This window comes from Eucyclogobius newberryi, unplaced genomic scaffold (genome assembly GCF_026437365.1).
Source record: "Eucyclogobius newberryi isolate DKJ021-1_F unplaced genomic scaffold, fEucNew1.0.hap1 SCAF_13, whole genome shotgun sequence".
NCBI classification, from domain to species: domain Eukaryota; kingdom Metazoa; phylum Chordata; class Actinopteri; order Gobiiformes; family Gobiidae; genus Eucyclogobius; species Eucyclogobius newberryi.
The window spans coordinates 18,859,122-18,881,024 of record NW_027315757.1 but is presented as its reverse complement, the minus strand read 5'-3'; the positions used below and the strand labels follow the sequence as shown (position 1 = coordinate 18,881,024).

The following is a 21,903-nucleotide window of genomic DNA, read 5'->3' as shown; positions in this document are numbered from 1 at the left end:
ACAGCATGTTTCGTTGGCAGCTGTGGTATGGTGCTGGTTGTATCTCTTATCATAGATGAATCCATGGATGAGTACTGCAGCGGAGGAACCGCTGGAGTAGAAGTGTGGGGAGCTGGTTTTTCTTGTTCCGTTTCTGTCATAATTTTCTTCAGTTCTTTCGCCTGTTGTGCATATGCGCTATGATGTTTGTTTTCAGTGGAGAGGCACTGCAGTTCTCCTCTGGCCAGAGGGGGGCGCTATAGCTGTGACGTCGACCTTGTACCCCAGTCTGCTCGCTCTCCTCATCGGTTCTAGAGTCTTCATCTTTGTTATTCGCTCCAAAAGGGATGCGCTTATCGCTTCTGTTTTTCTGTTTCATTTTGTTTTTTCTGATTGTTTGATGCTCTTCTGGTTTCACCTGAATATTGGCCAAAAATAGTCTCTCTTTTCTGATTAAAATGTCTTTTGCCATTTTATGTAGTTTCACTGAAAATGATAATTTTTCTTCATGTTCTTTCAGTTTCTTTTTGTCAACAGTTTTTCCTTTCACTGTCCAAATCTGATGTGTTATGTAATGCAGGACCTTAGATTGATGATATTCATTAATACAATTCCATTGTTGTTCTGTGGGAGCCACTTCTTCATCACCGTGATTAATCAATCTTTTCTCTGCATATTTTTGGAAGAGGTTCTTCATTTGTGTAGTTTGCTTTTTTGCTTCCTTTGGGATTTGTTCATTTGCACGGATTGTGTTTTCGAGATCCTTCAAAAATGTATTCATTTTGACTGGAATAAGGTCCATTTTATTTAATTTATCTATATCTTAATTTTTAATTTTTGATTATTATTATTATTATTTGATAATAAAAAAGTGTGGCAGTCAGTGGTATTTCAAAAACAAACAAAACAAATAAATAATTTGAACAATAATTATAACAATAATAATAAAATAAAATAAGTTTAGGGGGAAAAAATAAATAAATTTAAAATTAAAGATTTAAGATTAAAATTTATTTATTTAAAAATGTAAATAGAATAAAAACTTGAAAAAATAAAATGAATTAAATAAATACAAATTTCACCTAGCCACAGAGGGTAGTTAATCTTGTCAGTAGAGTGCTTTAAGCCAAGTAGTAGCTTTCTTAGTTCCACGTTTTCTATTATTTTTATTTATTTTTCCCGGAGTCCAACTCCCTTTTAAATCAGTCCAACTGATTGTCTAAACTAATGAGCTAACATTCACTAAATTCATACTTGTGCAATGTGGAAAATTTAGATCAAGTTTTGGCAAACTTCAACAATTTAGCATTTTCAATGTGCAGATTTTCGTAATAAATACAAGAGGTTTCTGCCTTACTTTTGTTGAATGTCCCAGTCACAATGGTAGGTCAAAAATAAACTGGCAATTGACTCCTCTTGTCTCGGCTCGGTGTCCTTGTTCTCCATCATTCCCAGCTGAACCGTTACTGGACGCTCTGCGTCGTCAGCCGACATCCAGAAGGGAATCGTTTAGAGCAAAATTCAGATGTTTCCTTTCCAAGCACGATGAGATGAGAGACCCGCATCCTCCACCAATTCTGTCGAAGTTTAGTCTATACAGACTGCGAGAGGCGAAGATCGTTCTCAAGTTCTTTATTTGATGAAAACAGGGAAAAACAGGCAAAACAGCGGCATGTTGTTCGTCTTGCAGCTGAGATTCGACCCGTCACAAGAATTAGCTGTGTTTTATATCGCTGTTGCTTGGCTCTGATAAACATGGCCTGACCTTCGCTATGACGTCCGCTTTAAGATTGTTTAGACTAGTCCACAGATAATCAGAAAATACACAGAATAGTTAAAATACACAGAATAGTTCATTGTGACCCATATGCAGCAAGATCGTCTTGACTCATGATAAATAAGACACAGACTTGACAATAATTTGATCAATATCCACAGACATGAATGTTCAGAGCCGGTGGTGGAGTGGACAGCACACATGCCCGTCATGTGGAGCAGATAACGTGTCCTTTTTTAATTATTTAATAATTAAAAACCCTAACCCTAACCATCATGAACAGTTTAGAACTTATTAACAACCCTAAGAAACTAAAACGTTTGATGAATTAATAATAATAATGACAATAACATTTAAGAGAAAAATATAATCAAAACTCCAGCTCTGTTTGTTCTTCAATAAACTTTACAGTCACAAAATGGCGGCTGGAGCCGCGTGTCTGTTTCCACACGTTGCCATGGCGATGTGCCTCTAGCTTGTTCACAGCTGATAGGTTGGAGCTCTCGCCTGCTTTGGAGCACCGGACTATGGCCCCGCAGAGCCCGCTGTCTGCGCTGTCTCAGTTCGGCTCGGTTCGGATGCGTGTTTGCGGCTGCGGCGCGGGGCCCGGCCCGCGGAGCGCACGCGGCCCGCCGGTATCCGGTTGCCGTTAGCCCTGTGTGTGTTATGCAAGAGCCGAGCAAACCCAAGCTAAGGCTAACCGCGGCTAACCGCGGCTAACAGCTGGAGGATGACGGAGCCGCGGGACGCCGCTGCCGCGCCTGCCGCTCCTGCCGCTCCTGCCACTCCGGACTTTGTCCTCATGCAGCTCGTGCACGCGGACGAGTACGCGCGCCTGGACGAGCGCGAGGACGGGTTTGTTCCCGTGAAACCCGCGCGAGACTGCGGCGGCACCGGGAGCCCGCGAGGCCGCGCCTCGTCCCCGCACTACAGCTCTCCTCTACCCGGGAAAGGCGAGCCTACGGGCGGCCTGGAGGCTCCGCTCAGCCCCGGCAGAGCTCCAGAGCCCGTGGCAGCGGAGGCTCAAATGATGATCCTGCAGAACCTGCTCCGGAGCGAAGCCGCGAGCAGCGCCTCGTCTGCGGCCACAGGTCTGACAAAGTCCAACCACACACTCTGCTACATCCCTTTAACTCTGCTCCACCTTTAACTCTGCTCCATCCCTTTAACCCTGCTCCACCCTTAACTCTGCTCCACCTTTAGCTCCACCCTTAACTCCAGGTGCTTTCATTGTTGCTCTCAGACTCGGTGGACTCTTGGCTCCAGACGTCTCAGAACTCGGATCCAAACGGGCCCTTCTCCATGTGGCCCCCGGCGCTGTTAGACCAGGCCCTGAGACTGGGTCTGCTGGACCCCAGGACCGCCCCCAGGTAAGGCCCAAGGGTCAGGAGGTCATGGAGGGGTCAAATCTACATCTCCTTCTTCATTTGAACCCTCAGTTTGAGACTTTGAGGGTTGTTTTTATTTATTATTGCTTTTTTTCCATCTAAACATAAAAGTAATAACGTCTAAACATAAAAGAAACATAAAAGTAATAACGTCTTAACGTCTGAACAAAAAAGTAATAACGTCTGAACAAAAAAGTAATAATGTCTGAACATAAAAGTAACAAAGTCTGAACATAAAAGTAATAATGTCTAAATATAAAAGTAATAACGTCTGAACATAAAAGTAATAACGTCTTAACGTCTGAACAAAAAAGTAATAACGTCTGAACATAAAAGTAATAACGTCTAAATATAAAAGTAATAACGTCTGAACAAAAAAGTAATAACGTCTAAATATAAAAGTAATAACGTCTGAACAAAAAAGTAATAACGTCTAAACATCTCTTCAGTCTCCTCAGTCTCTTTCTCTTTTGTGTCCAGGCTGATCGTTCCTGAGGGCAGTTCGTCCGTGGCTCCCTCGGGCCCCTGGGAGCCGCTGAAGGACCAGGACTCTGTGGTTCTGGCCCTGGCGAGGCGTTTGGGGCAAATGGGGGAAGAACGCGATGCGGGAAACTGCTCGTGCCACAGCTCTGCTCCGGGACGTAAACCCGACGAGGAGCTGAACACAAGCGACGCTCTGCTGGTGCTGGAGGGCCTCCAGGGGCCTCAGGGGCCCCAGGGCACAGAGCTGAGGAAAGGACTAAACCGGAGTCTGGACCGGATCTCAGACCACAGAGCAGAGCAGGTTTCAGAGCAAGGGTCCAGGTCTCAGCCTCAGAGCAGAGCACCAACACCCAAACTGTGTGTGGCCTCTGGGGGGCGCTCTCTGTCTCCTCTGGTTGTCCTGGAGACGGACAAACTCAGCTCCTTCAGATGTGAGTCCCAAAGCACAAACACGACCAGCAACTCAATCTCTGGAAGTAAATGTACAACATCTCTGTCCTTCTCCCCTCTCTCTGACCCCTGACCCCCCTCCCCCCTGACCCCCCCCCCCCCCCCCCCCCCCCCTCAGCTCGGGGAAAGTCCAGAAAAGGCTCTCTGAAGCTGCGTCTCTCTAAACTGTTCCGGACTCGCAGCTCTGGAGCCGGACCAGGACTCACGGACAAACGGCCCAGTCTGGCCTCGTCCACCTCGTCTGGGGGAAGTCTGCTGGACGTGTGGGGGTCCGGCTCCAGCACCCAGGACCAGGACCCAACCAGGTCTGAACCTGGACTGAACCGGGACTGAACCGGGACTCAAACAGGTCTGGTCTGTTTCTTGGATCCAAAGTGGACCCGCGGGCTAATTCTGGCATATTTACAGACATTTTTATGAATATGAACTGTCCCTGAAATGAATAAATAAGACCCTGAGAGGTTCTAGCTCCCAAAGCCTGTTCTCTTGGGCTCCAGGTGGACTTTAGCTCAGGAGGAGCTCCACAGCCAGATGATTGGACAAGAAACGCAGACTCATTAATTTCCACTGATTATAACTTATATGTTGAGCCTTAGCAAAACAAAACTAGCAAAGCGCGTTAGCAACAGCCGTTTCCTGTTTATCGACGCACGGCACTCGCTTTGTCAAGAGCCATGATATGATATTTCCAGGTCATAATGCGATGTAGAGGCTTTGTAGAGAAGTGAAATAAATGAGTAAAAAGCTGTTCTTGTTTAGCCACGTCTCAGACAGAAAAAACTTGGCTCTGGACTAGACTTGGACTAATCTGGGACTAAAGCTGGACTGTTATGTTGATGTTGTGTTTCTCTGTTGCAGGCTGCAGATGTCCAGACCCCTCAGTGCCTTCTCACCGGTGCCATTCACTCCTGCCTTCACTGGTTAGACCTCCTTTAGACCTCCTTTAGACCTCCTTTAGACCTGCTTTAGACCTGCTTTTGACCTAGTTTAGTCCTGCTTTAGACCTGTTTTTAGTCCTGGTTTACTCCTGGTTTACTCCTGGTTTAGACCTGCTTTAGACCTGCTTTTGTCCTGGTTTAGTCCTGCTTTAGACCTCCTTTTGACCTACTTTGGACCTTCTTTAGTTCTGCGTTATATCTTGTTTAGTCCTGGTTTAGACCTCCTTTAGCCCTTATTCAGACCTGGTTTAGACCTGCTTTACTCCTGGTTTAGTCCTGCTTTAGACCTGTTTAGTCCAGCTTTCTCCTGGTTACTCCTGCTTTAGACCTGGTTTAGTCCTAGTTTAGACCTTGTTTAGACCTCGTTTAGACCTAGTTTAGACCTTGTTTAGACCTTGTTTAGTCCTGCTTTAGTCCTGCTTCAGACCTAGTTTAGACCTGCTTTAGACCTAGTTTAGTCCTGCTTTAGTCCTGCTTTAGATCTAGTTTAGACCTGTTTTAGTCCTGCTTTAGACTTGCTTTAGACCTGCTTTAGTCCTAGTTTAGTCCTCCTTTAGACCTGCTTTAGTCCTGCTTTAGACCTAGTTTAGTCCTGGTTTAGTCCTGCTTCAGACCTAGTTTAGACCTGCTTCAGACCTAGTTCAGTCCTGCTTTAGTCTTGCTTTAGTCCTGGTTTAGACCTGCTTTAGTCCTAGTTTAGTCCTCCTTTAGACCTCCTTTAGTCCTGCTTCAGACCTAGTTCAGTCCTGCTTTAGTCCTGCTTTAGTCCTGGTTTAGACCTGCTTTAGTCCTGCTTCAGACCTAGTTTAGTCCTGCTTTAGTCCTGCTTTAGTCCTGCTTTAGTCCTGGTTTAGACCTGCTTTAGTCCTGCTTCAGACCTAGTTTAGTCCTGCTTTAGTTCTGTTTTAGTCCTGCTTTAGACCTCGTTTTGACCTGCTTTAGTCCTGGTTTAGACTTGCTTTAGACCTGGTTTAGACCTCCTTCAGTCCTGGTTTAGTCCAGCTTTAGTCCTGGTTTACTCCTGGTTTAGACCTGCTTTAGACCTGCTTTAGTCCTGCTTTAGACCTGCTTTAGACCTAGTTTAGTCCTGCTTTAGACCTAGTTTAGTCCTGCTTTAGTCCTGCTTCAGACCTAGTTTAGACCTGCTTTAGACCTGTTTTAGTCCTGCTTCAGACCTAGTTTAGTCCTGCTTTAGTCCTGCTTCAGACCTAGTTTAGACCTAGTTTAGACCTGCTTTAGACCTGTTTTAGTCCTGCTTTAGACCTGCTTTAGTCCTGCTTTAGACCTGCTTTAGTCCTGCTTCAGACCTAGTTTAGTCCTAGTTTAGTCCTCCTTTAGACCTGCTTTAGTCCTGCTTTAGACCTAGTTTAGTCCTGCTTTAGTCCTGCTTCAGACCTAGTTTAGACCTAGTTTAGTCCTGCTTTAGTCCTGCTTTAGACCTAGTTTAGACCTGTTTTAGTCCTGCTTTAGACTTGCTTTAGACCTGCTTTAGTCCTCCTTTAGACCTGCTTTAGTTCTGCTTTAGACCTAGTTTAGTCCTGCTTTAGTCCTGCTTTAGTCCTGCTTCAGACCTAGTTTAGACCTAGTTTAGTCCTGCTTTAGTCCTGCTTTAGACCTAGTTTAGACCTGTTTTAGTCCTGCTTTAGACTTGCTTTAGACCTGCTTTAGTCCTAGTTTAGTCCTCCTTTAGACCTGCTTTAGTCCTGCTTTAGACCTAGTTTAGTCCTGGTTTAGTCCTACTTCAGACCTAGTTTAGACCTGATTCAGACCTAGTTCAGTCCTGCTTTAGTCCTGCTTTAGTCCTGGTTTAGACCTGCTTTAGTCCTGCTTCAGACCTAGTTTAGACCTAGTTTAGACCTGCTTTAGACCTGTTTTAGTCCTGCTTCAGACCTAGTTTAGTCCTGCTTTAGTCCTGCTTCAGACCTAGTTTAGACCTAGTTTAGACCTGCTTTAGACCTGTTTTAGACCTGCTTTAGTCCTAGTTTAGTCCTCCTTTAGACCTCCTTTAGTCCTGCTTTAGACCTAGTTTAGTCCTGCTTTAGTCCTGCTTCAGACCTAGTTTAGACCTGCTTTAGACCTAGTTTAGTCCTGCTTTAGTCCTACTTTAGTCCTGGTTTAGTCATGCTTTAATCCTGCTTCAGACCTAGTTTAGTCCTGCTTTAGTCCTGCTTTAGTCCTGGTTTAGACCTGCTTTAGTCCTGCTTCAGACCTAGTTTAGTCCTGCTTTAGTCCTGCTTCAGACCTAGTTTAGTCCTAGTTTAGTCCTGCTTTAGTCCTGCTTTAGTCCTGCTTTAGACCTAGTTTAGACCTGTTTTAGTCCTAGTTTAGTCCTCCTTTAGACCTGCTTTAGTCCTGCTTTAGACCTAGTTTAGTCCTGCTTTAGTCCTGCTTCAGACCTAGTTTAGACCTGCTTTAGACCTAGTTTAGTCCTGCTTTAGTCCTGCTTTAGATCTAGTTTAGACCTGTTTTAGTCCTGCTTTAGACTTGCTTTAGACCTGCTTTAGTCCTAGTTTAGTCCTCCTTTAGACCTGCTTTAGTCCTGCTTTAGACCTAGTTTAGTCCTGGTTTAGTCCTGCTTCAGACCTAGTTTAGACCTGCTTCAGACCTAGTTCAGTCCTGCTTTAGTCTTGCTTTAGTCCTGGTTTAGACCTGCTTTAGTCCTAGTTTAGTCCTCCTTTAGACCTCCTTTAGTCCTGCTTCAGACCTAGTTCAGTCCTGCTTTAGTCCTGCTTTAGTCCTGGTTTAGACCTGCTTTAGTCCTGCTTCAGACCTAGTTTAGTCCTGCTTTAGTCCTGCTTTAGTCCTGCTTTAGTCCTGCTTCAGACCTAGTTTAGTCCTGCTTTAGTTATGTTTTAGTCCTGCTTTAGACCTCGTTTTGACCTGCTTTAGTCCTGGTTTAGACTTGCTTTAGACCTGGTTTAGACCTCCTTCAGTCCTGGTTTAGTCCTGGTTTACTCCTGGTTTAGACCTGCTTTAGACCTGCTTTAGTCCTGCTTTAGACCTGCTTTAGTCCTGCTTTAGACCTGCTTTAGACCTAGTTTAGTCCTGCTTTAGACCTAGTTTAGTCCTGCTTTAGTCCTGCTTCAGACCTAGTTTAGACCTAGTTTAGACCTGCTTTAGACCTGTTTTAGTCCTGCTTCAGACCTAGTTTAGTCCTGCTTTAGTCCTGCTTCAGACCTAGTTTAGACCTAGTTTAGACCTGCTTTAGACCTGTTTTAGTCCTGCTTTAGACCTGCTTTAGTCCTGCTTTAGACCTGCTTTAGTCCTGCTTCAGACCTAGTTTAGTCCTAGTTTAGTCCTCCTTTAGACCTGCTTTAGTCCTGCTTTAGACCTAGTTTAGTCCTGCTTTAGTCCTGCTTCAGACCTAGTTTAGACCTAGTTTAGTCCTGCTTTAGTCCTGCTTTAGACCTAGTTTAGACCTGTTTTAGTCCTGCTTTAGACTTGCTTTAGACCTGCTTTAGTCCTAGTTTAGTCCTCCTTTAGACCTGCTTTAGTCCTGCTTTAGACCTAGTTTAGTCCTGCTTTAGTCCTGCTTCAGACCTAGTTTAGACCTAGTTTAGTCCTGCTTTAGTCCTGCTTTAGACCTAGTTTAGACCTGTTTTAGTCCTGCTTTAGACTTGCTTTAGACCTGCTTTAGTCCTAGTTTAGTCCTCCTTTAGACCTGCTTTAGTCCTGCTTTAGACCTAGTTTAGTCCTGGTTTAGTCCTACTTCAGACCTAGTTTAGACCTGCTTCAGACCTAGTTCAGTCCTGCTTTAGTCCTGCTTTAGTCCTGGTTTAGACCTGCTTTAGTCCTGCTTCAGACCTAGTTTAGTCCTGCTTTAGTCCTGCTTTAGACCTAGTTTAGACCTGTTTTAGTCCTGCTTTAGACCTGCTTTAGTCCTAGTTTAGTCCTCCTTTAGACCTCCTTTAGTCCTGCTTTAGACCTAGTTTAGTCCTGCTTTAGTCCTGCTTCAGACCTAGTTTAGACCTGCTTTAGACCTAGTTTAGTCCTGCTTTAGTCCTACTTTAGTCCTGGTTTAGTCATGCTTTAATCCTGCTTCAGACCTAGTTTAGTCCTGCTTTAGTCCTGCTTTAGTCCTGGTTTAGACCTGCTTTAGTCCTGCTTCAGACCTAGTTTAGTCCTGCTTTAGTCCTGCTTCAGACCTAGTTTAGTCCTAGTTTAGTCCTGCTTTAGTCCTGCTTTAGTCCTGCTTTAGACCTAGTTTAGACCTGTTTTAGTCCTGCTTTAGTCCTGCTTTAGACCTAGTTTAGACCTGTTTTAGTCCTAGTTTAGTCCTGCTTTAGACCTGCTTTAGTCCTGCTTTAGACCTAGTTTAGTCCTGCTTTAGTCCTGCTTCAGACCTAGTTTAGACCTGCTTTAGACCTGCTTTAGACCTAGTTTAGTCCTGCTTTAGTCCTGCTTTAGACCTAGTTTAGACCTGTTTTAGTCCTGCTTTAGACTTGCTTTAGACCTGCTTTAGTCCTAGTTTAGTCCTCCTTTAGACCTGCTTTAGTCCTGCTTTAGACCTAGTTTAGTCCTGGTTTAGTCCTGCTTCAGACCTAGTTTAGACCTGCTTCAGACCTAGTTCAGTCCTGCTTTAGTCCTGCTTTAGTCCTGGTTTAGACCTGCTTTAGTCCTGGTTTAGACCTGCGTTAGTCCTAGTTTAGTCCTCCTTTAGACCTCCTTTAGTCCTGCTTTAGACCTAGTTTAGTCCTGCTTTAGTCCTGCTTCAGACCTAGTTTAGACCTGCTTTAGACCTAGTTTAGTCCTGCTTTAGTCCTACTTTAGTCCTGGTTTAGTCATGCTTTAATCCTGCTTCAGACCTAGTTTAGTCCTGCTTTAGTCCTGCTTTAGTCCTGGTTTAGACCTGCTTTAGTCCTGCTTCAGACCTAGTTTAGTCCTGCTTTAGTCCTGGTTTAGACCTAGTTTAGACCTGCTTCAGACCTAGTTCAGTCCTGCTTTAGTCCTGCTTTAGTCCTGGTTTAGACCTGCTTTAGTCCTGGTTTAGACCTGCTTTAGTCCTAGTTTAGTCCTGCTTTAGACCTAGTTTAGTCCTGCTTTAGTCCTGCTTCAGACCTAGTTTAGACCTGCTTTAGACCTAGTTTAGTCCTGCTTTAGTCCTACTTTAGTCCTGGTTTAGTCATGCTTTAATCCTGCTTCAGACCTAGTTTAGTCCTGCTTTAGTCCTGCTTTAGTCCTGGTTTAGACCTGCTTTAGTCCTGCTTCAGACCTAGTTTAGTCCTGCTTTAGTCCTGGTTTAGACCTGCTTTAGTCCTAGTTTAGTCCTGCTTTAGTCCTGGTTTAGACCTGCTTTAGTCCTGCTTCAGACCTAGTTTAGTCCTGCTTTAGTCCTGGTTTAGACCTGCTTTAGACCTGCTTTAGTCCTGGTTTAGTCCTAACTCTGGGTCTTTCTCAGGTGAGACGGTTTCCATGGTGGACCTGGACATCTCTCGCAGAAGCGCTCTTCATCCTCCCACTCCTCCTCCTCCTCCGCGCCGCAGTCTCAGTTTGCTCGGTAAAACTCCAGGTTTTAACTTTATTTTGGTTTCGTCCCGATTGTAAAATATAGATTTTCCTAAATTTTGACATCGTGGAAAAGGTTTGATCTTCTAAACCTGTTTCAGCGTCAGATCGATCCTGAACATCGTGTTGGACCGTTTTGAATCTGTTTTACTGTAGCACAAACGCAAAAACACGTCTCTGTTATGATTGGCTCTCCCTGACTCTGCCTCGCTGCTTCTTTCTGATTGGATAGATGACTATGCGGGCCCGCCCCCTCACCTGGATGGTGGAATGGGCGTGTCCATGCAGTCGTTACCTCCTCGGAGCCTGATGCTGCCCCCTGCTGTCGGCGCCATGCACCACAGCCTCAGCCTCAATGGTAAGCCAATAAGCTTCAACCACCTTCAAATACCCCGCCCACCACCAGCCGATCATATTTAATCTTTCACCAACTCATACTTGAGTACTTGTTTTTATTTTATTAGCTTTTACAAATGAACTAACATTTCAAAATATTATGTGTTTTAAAAAAAAACTTAATTAATTAATTTGTATGAGGCTTATACACGTGTAAATAAAATGAGTTTGATTGACAGACGTTGAACATGTTTGTTTCAGACGCGTTTCTGCGAGGTTTGCCCCGCCCCATCCCGCTACGCCCTGACACACGCCCACCACCAAGACCCGCCCCTCGCTGCCCTCTCAGCCAATCAGACGGTGGCAGCTTCGCCACCAGCCTCAGAGAACTGGAGAAGGTTTGAACCATCGTCTACTATCGTCTGCTTTGACCCTCTGCACTGACCTCTGACCCTTTAACCCTCTGTCACCTTAACCCCGCCTCTTACCCCTCCTCTTCCACATCTTCTTCCTCCTCTTCGTCCTCAGTGTGGCTGGTGTTGCTCTTCCTCTAACCCTCCTCTTCCTCAGTGCGGCTGGTGTTGCTCTTCCTCTAACCCTCCTCCTCCTCCTCTTCTTCCTCAGTGTGGCTGGTATTGGGGGCCGATGAACTGGGAGGACGCTGAGGCGAAGCTTAAGGAAAAACCTGATGGATCGTTTCTGGTCCGAGACAGTTCTGACCCGAGATACATCCTGAGTCTGAGCTTCAGGTCCCAGAACGTCACGCACCACACCAGGATGGAGCACTACAGAGGTGAGACCGGGTCTGAACCGGGTCTGAACCGGGTCTGAACCGAGTCTGAACCGGGTCCAAATCAGGACTAAACAGGACCATAAACCCTCTGGTTACAGGGACGTTCAGCCTGTGGTGTCAGCCCAAGTTTGAGGATCGCTGTCACTCTGTGGTGGAGTTCATCGACAGAGCCATCGCTCACTCCAAGAACGGAAAGTTCCTGTACTTCCTGCGCTCCAGAGTCCCAGGTACGAGCCAATCACAACACAGCACAGACCAGAGCGTCCAATTACAGCACAGACCAGAGCGTCCAATTACAGCGCGGACCAGAGCGTCCAATCACAGCACAGACCAGAGCGTCCAATCACAGCGCAGATCAGAGCGTCCAATCACAGCGCCGACCAGAGCGTCCAATCACAGCGCAGACCAGAGCGTCCAATCACAGCGCAGACCAGAGCGTCCAATCACAGCACAGACCAGAGCGGCCAATCACAGCACAGACCAGAGGGCCAATCACAGCACAGACCAGAGCGGCCAATCACAGCACAGACCAGAGCGGCCAATCACAGCGCAGCACAGACCTGAGCGGCCAAGCACAGACTAGCTTTAGAAAAAGTGGCAGTGTTGTCAGTCTTTTCATGGATCTATTATATTATCTGGATAGGGTATGGCTAGCCACAGCATGTCGCAGACTCCCCCAGTGGCCACTCCATTGGTACTGCAGCCAAAGAAATCCCGCGGCCCAGAAAGCTTTTTTTCCTAGAGCGCAATGTAACGAAAAACTGCTCGTGTTCGGCTGAAAAAGCACCTAGAGCTTTCAAAAATGTCGGATATAGCGACAATTCTTACCTATTTTTTGGTCATTGACTTTTTTTAATTTTAAAGGTGGAATGGACGATTTTTTTCAGCAAATTTTTATGATATTTCCTTGTGGCGTGGATAAATCATTTGTCCTGCCACATTGATCTATCATAATATAGTTCCCTCAGTGTACGGGGCAAAATGAAGACGGAGAAAGACAGTTCGAGCTGACGCAGAAGTGGACATAAATCTACGGGAGACGAGCGATGCGCTCCGTTGCGCTAATAAACAAACACACGTGTGTGTTGTATCAGTCCGCACGGGGGAGTGCGCATGCGCACTTCCGCCTGCGTTCTCAAATCGCCGAAAAATCGTCCATTGCGCCTTTAAGATTCTTCAGTTGTCTTTAAAACGCATTTTAAGTTGTTAGCTTCGGCTACGCTCTAGCGCGCCACTCTAGCCCAGCTCGTGACCGTCTAGACCAATCGGAGCGCATGTAGGTGAAGTGAACGGGCCGAGATGCCGTGGAAGAGCCTAAATGCCACGACTGAGCTACAGGCGTAAATATGATCCATGAGTTTAATAACTGAACAAATCATGGAACTAATGACCACCACGGATCTGAGGGCCGCGGATCTACTGCTCAGAAGCGATGTCTTTAAATAGTTTTGCCTGAAAAACTGAAAGAACGTGAGAAATGCTACGGAAAGAAAGCGAGGAATTGGAGCGTTTTGCCTGGTATAAACTAATGTTACGTTTCGTGTCCATCAGTGTTTTATCTGTATGACACAAGCAGCATAAATACTGACTTCATCATGACTTTAGCATAAATACTGACTTCATCATGACTTTAGCATAAATACTGACTTCATCATGACTTTAGCATAAATACATGTTTTGTGATAGATAAACATGTGAATACATTTGACATGTTGCTGAATGATTGCCATTTGGCAGATAAAAAATCCGTAATTTAAGAAATACATTTTAGATCATACATTCCATGTACTTACAAGAATCAGAATTATTTCCATTGTCAGCAAAAACGTTTACAAACCAGACATTTTTTATGGTTTTATATTTTATTTGCGATAAACCACAAAACACTGAATTATAACACTAAAATATTGAGTCATGACAATGTACATTTTGTATATGTATTGACCAAAATCTAGTTTTGCACTCTGTATATAATATAATCAAACTGATACAAACAAATTGCTCTGATGAGCTGGGCTCATATTTTAATAGATCCATGAGTGAAAATGGCTTGATTTTATGACGACGCAGTGACAGCTGCTCTCTGCTCGCCCTGTGCTCCGTTCTCACTCCTCACCTCGTGTTCGGGTCGACTTTCTCCGGTTCAAAATCCTTCAGTATTCTTAAAACCAGTAGTTTAATATTTCGCTTTATATCACACTGGGCTCTGCTCTTGTAACTCTCTCTGATTGGTCAGCGCAATCACGTGGTACGGAAACTTGGGCCGCGCGTTGCTGGAGAGCTAAAGGCTAACTGGCGACATGCTCCCATAGACTTGAATAGGCGGCCATCTTGGCTGCCGGGGGCTTGGTTCTTTTACACGAGCAGGTTCTGTTTTCAGACCAAGCACTTTTTCTTCAGGTCGAGTCAATTTAGCCTCTGTAAAACGAAAATAATAATAAATAGTGTGATGCTTTTTCTGTTCCCCCCCCCCCCCCCCTCCTCGTCACCCCCCTCCCCCCTCAGGTTCACCTCCGACCCCGGTGCAGCTCTTGTATCCAGTTTCTCGTTTCAGTTCAGTGAAAACGCTGCAGCATCTGTGTCGCTTCTGCATCAGACAAACTGTGAGGATCGACCACATCCAGAACCTGCCCCTGCCCACGTAAGACCGGGACTGAACGGGGACTGAACGGGGACTGAACGGGGTCTGAACTGAGATGGAAGGGGGCCCGAACGGGGACCGAACCCGGTCTAAACCCGGTCTAGACCCGATCTAAACCCGGTTTAGACCCGGTCTAAACCCGGTCTTCTTTGCAGGCCTCTGATCTTGTACTTGAGGAGGTTCTACTTCTACGACCCTGAGGAGGAGGTCCAGCTGAAGCAGACGTAGCAGCTCAGGTCAGTGTCCACCAGGGGGCGCTCTGATGGACCATCGTCACAATAAAAATAAAACATATTTATTGTGGGAAAAGCTTGAAATAGATTTCCAGCTCAAACATTCGAACATCAAGGTGAAACTGCATCATAAAAAGTGTTTGACATGGCGGAGCAGCCGGGCAGTCGAGTGGTTGGACCGGCCACGGTGTCGAGAGTTCAGGCCTTTGCTCTGACAATTTGTCCTCCCTTCTCTCTCGTCCCCGTTTCACGCTCGACTGTCCCGTCTAGAAGAGTCCACAGGCCAAATAATAATACTAAATATAGCTGCAAGCGGCAATAATCGGCCCTCTCCACGCCACAACGCAAGAGCCCCAATGTTACTCCTTCTATTACACATACTGCAGAATCTGTGGTGCTATCGCACATTCTCCCCTTTGCTTTACAATTAAGGGCATTATTGTCTACTGAAAATGTCAATATTTTGCGAAAGGTTTGTGTCTTAACGCCCGAGGAGGAGTTTGCAAAAGTGTAAACTTTATCATGTTAAAATTTCAGGGATTTGGCAATTTTCCCATTGTAATAACATGAGAGGATTGTTATTACGCCGTAACAAATATGACATGAGTCTGATTGGATGTTTTGATCGGGATGCCAAAATAAACATTTTGAAAGAACAGTTTTGTGGTTCTAAAGGAACATGTGAAATGCATTAGTGACATCACGCTCGGACCTAATAATAATAACTGTTTTACATCGATATTGTGATTTTAAATAAAGTGTCATGAGTAATAACGTTTAAATTACTTTGGTTCTGGTTTAGATCGGGATGCCAAAATAAACATTTTGAAAGAACAGTTTTGTGGTTCTAAAGGAACATGTGAAATGCATTAGTGACATCACGCTCGGACCTAATAATAATAACTGTTTTACATCGATATTGTGATTTTAAATAAAGTGTCATGAGTAATAACGTTTAAATTACTTTGGTTCTGGTTTAGTCTCTTTAGTTTTTGTTTTGACTCATTTGTAAAAAAGCACTTTTGAGATTTCCTTGATACTTAATGGCACAATCATATTTTTTGGAGCAGAAAAAAATAAATAAAGTTCATTTTGAGTTAAACCGAAAGCAAAAGATGCGTCTTTCAAAGAGCTTTTCATTCATTCATGTTCTGCCGCACAGGTCACTGGAGCCTGTCCCAGTGACTTTGGGCTTTAGGCGGGATCACCCTGGACACGCCTCCTCCAAACACACCCATGTGGCAAAGTTGGCCACTCTAAATTGCCCCTAGTGAGCTGTGTCTCTGTCTCCATGGTAACCCTGTCTCGAGCCGTCCCCTGTGTTCAAATGCTAAATCAAATGTATTTTTATTATGAAAGAGGCGTGACATGTTTTCTTTTATTTTAAATAAAAACAATTAAAATATTTTTTTTCTTTTGCCAGATTCTTTTCGTTCGTCTGAATCGGCCAATCAGCTCAGAGAGAAGGCCCCGCCTCCGACCTGCAGCCTCGTCCAATCAGCGGCTCTTAGATGATCCGCCCTCCCTCCGAGCTCCGTGATTGGCTGCTTTGTCCAGAGGGGGAGGGGCCACGGGGATGTGGAGACCGCGCCTCCTGATGATGTCATCGCTGGGACGATTTTAAAACTTTCAAACAAAAACTGGACTCAAGTCGCCACCAGGACCAAGGACCAGGACCAAGGACCAGGACCAAGGACCAGGTCTTGGGGAGCAAGTCCATGGAGAGACTAAACTTGGACTAAACCTGGACTAAACTTTAAACATAAATTTAATTTGATTACATTGTATATTTAATAATCAAGATCAGATCCGAGTAAATTAATGGCGAAGCAAAAATGTTTACGGTCATGGTTCAGTTTATTTATTATTTTCTTTTATTATTACATTATTTATTATTTATTTTACATGTTTTGAGCCACTAAACCAGGACTAAACCAGGACTAAACCAGGACTAAACCAGGACTAAACCAGGTCTAAACCAGGTCTAAACCAGGTCTAAACCAGGACTAAACCAGGACTAAACCAGGACTAAACCAGGACTAAACTGAACTGAGATCATGTTTTACTTTTCTATCAAACACATCAAGTTCAGGCTTTTCTCAAACGCCTGAAAAAGGTTTAACATGTGACAAAACAGAATCTAAACTGGAGATATAAATGATGTGTTTCTGTGACTTTTCTCTTTATTAATTCAAAGTATTTCTTATGAATTGTACGAATGGAAAAACATCGGAACTTGAACTTTATTTCGAAACGAGCCCAAAATGTGTTGGTTTTTACTCTGACTTTGTCTCTTACGTTTTAGTTTTGCACTTTTTATTTTGTGGCAGCTGTTTGTCTTCAATTGTTCATTTTATAATAGTTTTGTGTTTGGAGCAGTTTTTGTTTGACTCGAGGTTCAAAAATTGACCCAAAAACTGCAAAACCTTTTGATCAAACGGAACCCTGGACCCGGATCAGGACTAAACCAGGTCTAGAACTTGGCCCTGGATTGAACTTGGACTAAACCCGGATTTCTGAAGGATGCTAAGGATTGTGGGAGTTGTCGGAGGATGATGTCACTGCGTAAATGTCAATAAAATATCACAGATTTGATGAGGATTATTTTTCATAAACATTGGAACAAAACTAACGATGATGTCACCGTGTTACAGACTCTTTCTGATTGGACGAACATCAGGCCCAATGTTTTTGTCGTCCGGAATAAATCAGCTTTACAACTGTTCTCTGTAAAAGTTGGATTTGAACTTGTTTATGTCGCATCTGAGAGTGTTTATGATATTTAAAATACAAATCTTACGAAGCGTTTAAAGACTCGTGTGTTTTTGTGGTTCAGGTCCAAACGCTCGGCTCGTGTGTGTGTTAGTGGTTCAGGTCCAAACGCTCGGCTCGTGTGTGTGTGTGTTTGTGGTGCAGGTCCAAACGCTCGGCTCGTGTGTGTGTGTGTGTTTGTGGTGCAGGTCCAAACGCTCGGCTCGTGTGTGTGTGTTTGTGGTGCAGGTCAAAACGCTCGGCTCGTGTGTGTGTGTGTGTGTGTGTGTGTGGTTCAGGTCCAAACGCTCGGCTCGTGTGAAAAGGAGCCATTCTACTGGAAGGTAGTGGGTTCTAATCCTACCTCCAGTTTGACTTTAAAAAACAATTCAGGTTCTTTATTTCAAACACTTTCTCTTAAACTTTGATCTTGGTTTAGTCCCAAGATGTTCAGGTGTTTGTGTGGGAGCAAGAATTGAACCAGCAACCTCAGACTGACACCTGAGAGGCTTAACCTCCTGAGCCACAGGAAACTGGAATATACAGAATCTTTCAATCTAAAAACATGAATCTGAGCCACAACTTCAGTAATTTACCTGTTAAATAATCTAAATGTTTATAGACATCTGTGTCTGTTTGGTCCAGAGGTTTAGACCAGAGACTCTAAATCTGAGCTGTTCTGAGGTTGTGGGTTCAAGTCCTGGCTCTGAACCTGGTCTGACTCCATTGCAAAATTAATACAAACTCTTGAAATGTAAAATGTGGTCATTAAACTTAGTCTTGTGTCATGGAATCAGACAATACACCGATGCTCTTCCGTAACACATCAAGAACACAATTCAACTTAGAATATGAAACGACACAGAAATATCAGACATTTGTATGGCAAGCTTGGGAGAGAACGCCGGGACTGATCACGCAGGCTGTGGTATGCAGCCTGCGTGATCCTCCTGTGTCTCACCCCGTTTTTTCCCATGCTGGTTGGTTTTATTAGATATTCTGGAATAGGCGGGTCACATTTCTCATTGGTCAGCCTCACATCAAGGCACTTGGTGTTTTTCCATAGAGATCAAGCCTTGGGTAAACATTACCCAAACTCCTCTGGGCTGTCACCCCCCCTCGGGTAAACGTCCTTTGGCCCATCTTTACGACCCCTTCACAAATGCAGTTTGTCACACACCCGTTCTTCTCTTAGACTAATGATGCAGATAACATATCACTATTATGCAGATAAAATACATCACAGAAATATAATCATATATTCACATTTTATCACATTTCCCTCCTGTTTATCAAAGCATTAGTCTACTGTCTCATATGCCAAACATATTATTCTTTTCAGTTTTCAACATGTCTTTCATATTGGTGTTAAAATGACACTTTTACACTCAAAAAGTGATGCACATTTCTCAACATTGAACAAAATTCTTTTCTCTCAGCCCACAACATGTCTACAGCATTACTGTCCTAAATTTTGAGTCAGATTGGTCAATCTCTAATTTGACAAACAGACAATTTATACTGTCCATAATTTTGTGCGGTGTGATGGGAAATATAGAAGTACAAGCGTAAAGCCCTTAAACCCGCTCTGCTCTCTGGTCAGTCAGTTTGACTCGTCAGGGACCTCTCTGGACACCCCAATAGAATCAAATACGTAGTATCAGGTGCTACTGGGACCAGATTGTCCACTAACCTCTCAACCTTGACCCTGCGGTATGGTTCTGGGTGATGGTTATGGTTTTGGCCACAAAAGAGATACATAGGCACAACGTCCCACAAGTGTCCCCACACCACCATACGTCCTCGCTTGGTTTCTTAAGAGACCTTCTTCCGCTGTTCGCTTCGGTCACACCTATGACACATATGAACTGGTACATTTCCCATCTCAATTCATAATCTCATTAACATTGCATGTAGTTATGTTGTAGCAGATAAAAAAGGCACTCTCTTAGTTAGTGCAAACAACTGTGGCTGTATAATATGCCATTGTGTTTCTTCAGCTACTGTCATGTCAATTGTACATTGTACATTATACATTATACATTTCATAACCTTTCAAGTTGATCACTTATTTTCTTCCCTTTATTTTTCCATTTACCGGTATACACAGTTGTGTATGTTGATCGATTGTCCCGATTGTCCCGTCCATAATACAGGTGTTCAGCACCCATATTATCGTCATCGCTGTGATGATGATAACTGTTGATTCTTTTCCCAGAGTATGGTACTCTGCGCACCGTAGCCTCTGGCTCTCGTTCATCGTAGCAGAGTATAGTACTTTGCGTACTGTAGAATCTGTCTCCTCATCCATTGTAGCAAAGTATCGTACTCTACCGTAGACTCTGGACAAAACTCATACAAACAAAGTCCTGCGTCTTGTAGATTGCTTATGGATCTGGTGCTGTGTTGTCTGCTGCACCCATGATCTCGTCCTCCCCTGGTGAGGACGACACGGTGTGGCTCCGTCCACTTTGCTCGTCCACTTTGCTCGTCCACTTGGCTCGTCCACTTGGCTCGTCTCTGTAAACACCACATCTCCAACACGCTGCGGTGATAAACAAAATCTTTTCGACAATTCAGTGTATTTCAAACAGTTTTCTTGTTTACAATTTTTTTTTTTAGTAATTATTGATTCGGAATATTTGTTTACTCGTACATATCCCTCCTTTTTGAGACATTGAATTCCCATGTCTTAAACTTCTACACAATTCTACATTTAAACAAAATTCAATAATCCAGATAGTTTAAAACAATGTAATCAAGGAAGAGATGGAATTACGTCTGTCACTCCACTCCGCAATGTCACCTCTTGACCTTTCACAGTTCAGTGGTCACATCCCTGGCTGAGCTCCCCCTCCACGGCGCTGGGCCCCCACCCTGTGTGTCTGTAATCCGACACTGCCAAACCTATCTGTTTTACCACCATTTGTTTCAAACTCCAAAAGTCTCAAACTCTAAAAGTCTGGTGTCCACGTGTGCGTATGTATGTGTGTGTGTATGTGTATGTGTATGTGTATGTGTATGTGTATGTGTATGTGTATGTGTGTGTGTATGTGTATGTGTATGTGTATGTGTATGTGTATGTGTATGTGTATGTGTATGTGTATGTGTATGTGTGTGTGTGTGTGTGTGTGTGTGTGTGTGTGTGTGTGTGTGTGATTCAAATACATCAAACAATAATAATTATCTCAATAATTCCCCCATTGAGCTGGGCATAAGGGTCAGTTCACAACTTAGAATTCTTCACATAATTAACATAAAGTTTCATATCTCCTCTTGTGGTGTGGCTTGAATAAGGTCACACATCTAATGTAATATGTGTTAATATTCTATATGTGCTTCAGGTGAGATTCAAACTCTCTCTCTCCTGCTCATGTGGTGCTTTACAAACATTGTGTATTAGTTTGTTCTAGTAAGTCTATATGTGTATTAAAAGCAAAATGATTCTAAACCTTCCCCTTGTACATAAGGCACATCATTTTATCAACCTGTTTTCCCTTTGTTCCCTACTTTCTTTGTCTTTTCTCTGTCACGTCACATCTTCCTCTCTGTCTTCCCCTCTGTCTCTCTCTCTGTCTTGCTCTCTGTCTTCCTCTTGTAACGGAGGAAATACCTATTTCCAAATTTCTAAACCTGCTTTTCCTTCTCTCTTTTCACTTACTCTTACCCTCACTTGTAACCTGCTTTTACTTTCTCATTGCTGCTGATGTAACTACCAGACGCGGCATCCCCTGGGATTCCACTGTTCTTCACTCCTCCTGTTTAGTTCCCGTTATCACTGGTTTCATAACTTCTATAGCGTCTAAATTTAGATGATATTGTCTAATTTAAATCTATTCAATTCTTGATTGAATCTCCACAATCCTTCAGGTATTCACTTTAGAATGTCAAATTCTTTCGCTGTTAATGTTAACTTCTCCTATTACTCATCATGTCAACCCCCCCTGAGGTGTTGCCGTTGGTGTCCCTGTGATCCGTAAAGATAACAACATCTGCTCCATCCTGAGTCCTCCAGATTCTTTGCCAGTCAATAGCCCCTTATCTCTGACTATCTTTTATGACTTGGTGTCCTCCCACTTCTGCGTCAATTGCCCTAGTTAATAACACAGTCATGTCTTTCCAAGGAGGACATCCGCACGTCACTATTTAACTTATTCTCTCACTTACGTCTACATGCAATACGAGGTTTCCTATGATAATACAAATAAATAAGTTACTGATATACTTTTACTATCACTTTACTTACTGCCCGTTCTATGTCCAAAAACATCAGTAGTCACTAATTTACCCATATCATCACTTCCCAGGCCTGTGCCTGTATTTGATTCTAAATTTAAAAACACTTCTGTCTTTTCGTCCTGTACTTTCATCTAGTCATGCATTAAGTCCAAAAAGATAATTTTCGTCAAGTCCAAAAATAACACAAAACAAAACAAAACGTAGCTTTGTTCTGTGCACTCAAAAAACACGATACCGTAAAAACACAACTTTTGTATGTTCCTAATTCATTCCCGTTCCTAGTTCCTAATTCATTCCCGTTCAGAGCGTCCTCTGAACTGCTGTCTTCTCCCTTTTCCTGCCTTGTTGACACCCCTTATCTCCCCCTCTCTGCCACGTCATCTGAGCATG

At 43.9% G+C, this 21,903-nt stretch overlaps 1 protein-coding gene across 1 annotated transcript; it reads left to right on the top strand.

Annotated features, from left to right (window-relative positions):
• Positions 1–2,233: 2,233 nt before the first annotated feature.
• On the top strand, positions 2,234–16,151 carry LOC140358138 (suppressor of cytokine signaling 7-like). The gene is made up of 13 exons (XM_072442812.1): positions 2,234–2,847; positions 3,000–3,126; positions 3,625–4,058; positions 4,196–4,382; positions 4,936–4,997; positions 10,414–10,512; positions 10,753–10,878; positions 11,118–11,254; positions 11,481–11,649; positions 11,748–11,876; positions 14,155–14,290; positions 14,446–14,526; positions 15,947–16,151. The coding sequence occupies exons 1-12, from the start codon at positions 2,487–2,489 to the stop codon at positions 14,516–14,518; spliced, it is 2,040 nt and encodes a 679-aa protein (XP_072298913.1). The 5' UTR covers positions 2,234–2,486; the 3' UTR covers positions 14,519–14,526; positions 15,947–16,151.
• The last annotated feature ends 5,752 nt before the right edge of the window (positions 16,152–21,903 follow it).